The sequence below is a fragment of the Ictalurus furcatus genome, chromosome 2 (genome assembly GCF_023375685.1).
Source record: "Ictalurus furcatus strain D&B chromosome 2, Billie_1.0, whole genome shotgun sequence".
In the NCBI taxonomy this organism is placed as follows: Eukaryota; Metazoa; Chordata; class Actinopteri; order Siluriformes; family Ictaluridae; genus Ictalurus; species Ictalurus furcatus.
This window is the reverse complement of record NC_071256.1, coordinates 1847682-1853962: the sequence shown is the minus strand read 5'-3', so window position 1 is coordinate 1853962 and position 6281 is coordinate 1847682. Positions and strand designations below refer to the sequence as shown.

The window sequence follows — 6281 nt, the reverse complement described above, 5'->3', positions numbered from 1 at the left end:
ATAATATGGTGCAGCCACCAGGGGGCAGTGACTCACTTTTAATTTCTCCACCTCTATTTTTCATATCATTTTGTTACTTGTGACTCAGGTTTCACACACAGACCTGTTAGCTATGTATATTTCTCCTATAAGTAACAAAAACTCTTCTGGTCATTAATGCACTTTTTTAAAAAAAATATTAGCCCAGGGGGAGGAGTCAGACCTAATCTAGCCCCTCCTACACGGGCAGAGTCAGACCAAAATTCCAGGAGGTGGAGTCAGAACTAATCCAGCTCCTCCTACCTGGGTGGAGTCAAGCCAAAAGTTCAGGGGGTGGAGACAACTCAGAACTTATCAACAACACTCTTAGAACCCTGATAAATGTGTGTAGGAGACATTGGATCAGGTTCAACTCCACCCCTCTGGACCTTTGCTTCAATTCCACTAAAGTAGGAGGAGGAGCTTGATCAGGCTTGACTCCACCCCCTGGACTTTTGGTTCTGCAGCAAGGATTATCTCACCTTTGAGGAATATCTGTGAACATGTTCAAGTATCTAAATTCTCTCACCACAGTGTTACCTGAATCGAGTCTCCTCTCTCTCTCTCTCTCTCTCTCTCTCAGACTGGATGATAAAGTAAAGAAGAAGAACATAACGTCGTTCGAGAGAGATACGACTCTGTCGGTCCTGACCTCGCAGCTGGACTACAGCGGCTTTACGAAGGCTGACATGGTGATCGAGGCCGTGTTCGAGGATCTGGCCATCAAACACCGAGTGCTGAAGGAGGTGGAAGCTGTAAGTGTTCCTAAACATACACTCTTCATGTACACAACGTTTACACACACACTGCTGATACACACCGTTCACCTACACACTGATTTCTTCTTGCTAATTGGCTTAAGCAGGATTTAATTCTTTCTGGCAACGATACAGATAGGAATAATAGATCCTGTGTGTGTGTGTGTGTGTGTGTGTGTGTGTGTGTGTGTGTGTGTGTGTGTGCAGGTGACCCCTCCACACTGCATCTTTGCCTCCAACACATCAGCGTTGCCCATCAAAGACATCGCCGCCATCAGCACCAGACCTGACAAGGTGAGTGTGAAGTAAAAATAAATAATAATAAATAATAATAATAAAATGTAGAGTATACGGTAAAGGGAAATGCAGAAAGAAAACCAGCAGCCAAACCCAAAATAATAATCATGCAGTAATTAATACCAGTTCTAGAAGAAAATATTAATCTAAAACTTATAGAAAACAGTCTATAATAAAAGCGTTAAAAACAGAATAAAAGTGAAATAATTAAAGTAGTGTTACAGTGATGTACAAATAAAAATAGTGGAAAAAATGTGTATTTTTTTCCCCCATTTCTGACAAATGACCAAGTGCATTATTGGTAGAAAATACTTTGTTGTTGTAGTGCTGGTCTTTTGTTGAACCTCTGGCCGTGTGTGTGTGTGTGTGTGTGTGTGTGTGTGTGTGTGTGTGTGTGTGTGTGTGTGTTGTAGGTGATCGGGATGCACTATTTCTCTCCGGTTGATAAGATGCAGTTGTTGGAGATCATCACAACTGATAAAACATCTAAAGACACGACGGCGTCGGCTGTAGCTCTCGGCCTCAAGCAGGGCAAAGTCATCATCGTGGTGGGGGTGAGTGTGTGTGTGTGTGTGTGTGTGTGTGTGTGTGTGTCATTACTTCATCACATGTACAAACTTCCTAAATCACAACATACCGTCTAAAGCTACATTTTTATGTGTGTATGTAAAGAATGCTTCTCTCTCTCTCTCTCCCTAGGATGGACCAGGATTCTACACCACTCGCTGCCTGGCCCCGACCCTCTCAGAGGCGATCAGAGTGCTGCAGGTGTGTTGCCGTCATTCACTGAGATAATTTCCTAAGAGAACGAATGAATCTTACACCGTGAAGCACTTACCGTAAACCCCGCCCCTTTCACACCGGTTGTGCCGCAGGAAGGGGTGGGGCCTAAGAAGCTGGACACCTTGACGACAGGGTTTGGGTTTCCCGTGGGCGTGGCGACGCTGGTGGACGAGGTAGGGGTCGACGTTGCAGCTCACGTGGCTGAGGATCTCGGGAAGGCGTTCGGTTCACGGTTCGGAGGCGGGAGCGTGGAGGTGCTGAAGAGCATGGTGCAGAAAGGCTTCAAGGGTACGAGACCATCGCAAAACGACAAGAATTGAACTAAATAATAGAAAGTTTAACGTGTGTGTGTGCGTGCGTGTGTCCAGGTCGTAAATCGGGTAAGGGCTGTTACGTGTACGGAGCCAAATCAAAGGATAAGCAGCTGAACTCAGGAACTGAGGAGATTCTGAAGAAGTTTAAACTGGTGGCGCCCCCTGCTGTGTAAGAGCTGCACACACACACACACACACACACACACACCTCAGTACAGTGTATTACTCTTACAGTCATCAATGATTTATTAATGACGGTCGTACTTTTTATCCGTTCATAGTTGCATTTCATTGTGGGATAGCAGCTATAGCGTTGTTACTATAGCAACAATAACGTATTACAGTAGACCGAGCGCATTAATAGAAGCCCGTGCGACTCTCGGAGCTGCTGTTCTAGAAAACTAATCAACACCTCCTCTTCTGACCAATCAGAATCCACAGTGCAACAGCGCCGTGGTATAAGTACGTTTATCACGACTTTCCAGAACCTCCCTGCCTGGATGTTGTAATTAGGTTTCGTTAATTATAACTCATTGCTCTAATTCCACAAACGATTATTGTTTTGCAGAAATTATGTTCACGTTCCAAATGAATACTCGCAGAACAATGGTCTCTTTGTGTGTGTGTGTGTGTGTGTGTGTGTGTAGGTCTGGAGATGAGGACGTACAGTATCGGCTCGTGTCCCGATTCGTGAACGAGGCTGTCCTGTGTCTGCAGGAGGGAATTCTGCCCGATCCCGTACAAGGAGACATCGGAGCCGTGTTCGGACTCGGCTTCCCTCCCTGTCTCGGAGGTAAACACACACACACACACACACACACACACGGTGTACATATGTTATGTCCATATTGAATTAATGCTAGCTCTGTAATAGTGCAGTTTGTAATATATATATATATATATATATATATATATATATATATATATATATATATATATATATATATATATACACATATATAAAACACACATACCGTGTAACGTGTTCTCCAGGTCCCTTCCGCTTCGTGGACTTGTTCGGCGCTGATAAACTCGTTCAGAAGATGAGACGGTACGAAGAGGTGTACGGAAACCAGTTCACCCCCTGCCAGATCCTCCTCGATCACGCCAAGGATCCCAGCAAGAAGTTCCACAAGTGAACCTCAAAGCGCGAAAGGTTCTAACCCCCCCGTGTAAGAGCATCGTAGCCTTCCGACCTCGAGCTTCATCCTGAGGAGGAACGTCTTGTCTGTCTATACGCACTCGAACACACCGTCTGGAACACACGACTCCCTCGTAATGAACCGATTCCTGCCTCCGTAGCACATACGGACATAGCACCGTTTTGATTTGTGAGAATTATTGAAGCGTCATTTCTCTTACTACACAGTTCCTAAAATCGTTCCGAAGGTCTGTGTGATCTAACAGTTCTACAGAAGGGAAATCTGTCACGTGTCTGTACCTGCGAAGAAGCGGAAAACGCGTCGTATGTTCTGTAAAATCGTGGCTGGTTGTGTATTTAAAAGTTGCTCATTTAGTTCTCGCTGAATCTTTGTTTGTTTGTTTGTTTTTCTTTTCTTGGATTAAAAATCAGCACCTTCTATGAGTTAGCGTTCGTATGCAGGAGAAAGTCGACGGGGGGTTTTTTCTTCATTTACTGCTCGTTTGTATCGAATACGGTTTAAGAAAAAAAAGTGGGCGTGTCCTAATTATTGGGAGTAGGGTTAATTCAGCAGAAAAAGCGGAGGTGTGGACGTGAAAGAGAAGTCACGTGTAGCATTATTAACCTTGGTAAAGAACCGGATTAGCATGCTAGCTAGCCGCTTTAAATCGTTAAAGGGGTAGTTCGGCCGAAAATGAAACTCCTGTCATCGTTGACTCGCCCTCGCGTCGTTCCGAAGCTGTATGACTTCCTATCTTCTGTGGAACGTAGAAGAAGATATTTTGAGAAATGTCTCCGTGTTTCGTTTCGTTCTTTTTGTCCGTACAATGGAAGTCAATGGGCGCCAAAAGTGTTGGGTTACTAACATACTTCCAAAACATCTTTTGTGTTCCGCAGAACAGCTTGTATTACACTAGTATTAACGCTGGGTTTAACCACAAACATGAAGGGTGGTAGTACACGGGGTTTCCGGCCATCGTTTCATCTTCGAAAACGGTTAACTAACAGCTTGTTGTCCAGGAAGTGACAAATTCTGGACAGGAAATTAGGCATATTGGGAAAATGTTTAGGTTTATTATTATTATTATTATTATTAACGCTTATATAAACGCTTTTTTAAAATAAAGTTTTCCCTCTGGAACGATTTGAGAGTGGTTTTGTTTGCATTGCTGGTTACGTTCTGATGAGCTAGTTTGTTTTCAGTTTTTCCCCACGTGGTTTTTCTTTCCTTCCTTTTTCTCCATTATTCCAGTTCACTGAGCTGATATCGACTCCGGCGGTATTTTCCCAAGCCGTGGTTTTTGTTTTTGTTTTTTTTTTTCTTTCTCCAAGCCTAATTTTCCTGTAAATAAACCCAAAAATTAGATTTCACATTTCTGTGGGAGTACGGAGCAAAAAGGAATACACACACACTAATTTCATAAACATGACACTGTTTTGCAGGGATTATGTAGGGATCGCGGCGTTATAAGACGTCCATCCACCTTCGTTTCTTTAACTAGTCCATAAATACGAGTGTGTTTAGCTGTAATACATACACTCCGAAACATTCTGCTGAAACCCTCTCATTACGCAGCTACTTATCACACACACACACATCAGTTTCAAACACAAAAAGCTGTGTTTAGTAAGCATTTAATTACTGTCAACTAATTACAGTGTGTGTGTGAGTGAGACACTCTTCAAACTTGTTTTTTTTCCTCTTCACCTTAATCTAAAGCTACACAATCCCTAATGCTATGATTTTCTTTTTGTGTGTGTGTTTGTGTACGTTTTAATATCTAGGTTGGGACCAAATGTCCTCACAAGGACCTTGTGGGGACATTAGGCTGGTCCCCATGAGGAAAACTGCTTTTTTTTCTTCCCAAAAGAGACAATTAAATGAGACAAAATGTTTCCTTTGGGTTACTGAGGTTAAGTTTAGGGTTAATTAGCTGCGTAATGTCAGTGGAAAGTCCTGACGAGTGTACTGGCAGTGATGATGACCTTATCTTTAAGAATAAACCACAGCAGTAACACGGCGTTCTACGACTCAGGTGAATTTAATCAGTAATCAATCAATCAATAATCGTTTGAAGTCGAGGTCAGTTTGTGATGCAGCAGTAACTCCACTAAATCAGCAACGTGTGTGTTAGTAAACTCCGATTCTATACTCGGGGCCTTATAATACTCAGGGTTGCTATGGGATCCTCACTTCCTGTTCAGAGAGGCAGTGACGATCATCAACCAAGAAGTCATACACCAACGTACCGTACCTACAGTCTACACACACACAGGAGCAACAGAATCGAGACAGAGATGCATGAAAAGACAGTGGAAAGACGTACAGAGTTGTCACATTTTGGGTTAAAAAAAAAAAAAAAAAAAGGTCCCTTAAAATATAATAGCAGAAATGTCCTTTGTTCCATTATCGCTCCTCTAAAGGCACCTCAGTCCGAGCAGTGTGGTGTTATCACCTCCGTGACCGACAACGTAAAGACAAATAATCATCATTAACAAACGATATAAATCAGACGAGCTCGAGTAGTGTTCAACATTAGTCCCTATTGGATCGCTTGTTTTTTTTCCGAAAGAGGTGTAGTTTTGAGACGGTCCCCAGAAACATCTGTGCAGGACTGGAGTTTAGAGATGATCCCTAAAGACACTAAAGTACTGACTGAGTGGTTTTTAAATATATAAAATCTCTCTTTTTAAAACAAAACAATTTATGTAACTGCACACACACACACACAGACATTTATCTGACACACACACACACACACACAGATACTGTTCAGTAGTTCAATGCTGAGCTTTAAACACTCCAGCCCCACAAAATAAATCAGCACGAGTGTGACGTGAACACACGTGTATACCTTCATTTCAACACACACACACACACACACACACACACACACACACACACACACACACACACACACACAGAGTTATGCTACTACTGTCTGACATTAGGCACGTTTCCACCAGAGG

General features: G+C 42.9%; 1 protein-coding gene across 1 annotated transcript in view; it reads left to right on the top strand.

The window, feature by feature from the left end:
* hadhaa (hydroxyacyl-CoA dehydrogenase trifunctional multienzyme complex subunit alpha a) overlaps positions 1-4455 on the top strand; it is a 9726-nt gene extending 5271 nt beyond the window's left edge. The window contains exons 13-20 of the mRNA XM_053642384.1: positions 602-773; positions 984-1070; positions 1487-1627; positions 1773-1841; positions 1949-2144; positions 2225-2339; positions 2818-2963; positions 3164-4455. Of these exons, the coding sequence (XP_053498359.1) occupies positions 602-773; positions 984-1070; positions 1487-1627; positions 1773-1841; positions 1949-2144; positions 2225-2339; positions 2818-2963; positions 3164-3309 (1072 nt within the window). The 3' untranslated portion in view covers positions 3310-4455. The remainder of the gene's footprint in view (positions 1-601; positions 774-983; positions 1071-1486; positions 1628-1772; positions 1842-1948; positions 2145-2224; positions 2340-2817; positions 2964-3163) is intronic.
* The last annotated feature ends 1826 nt before the right edge of the window (positions 4456-6281 follow it).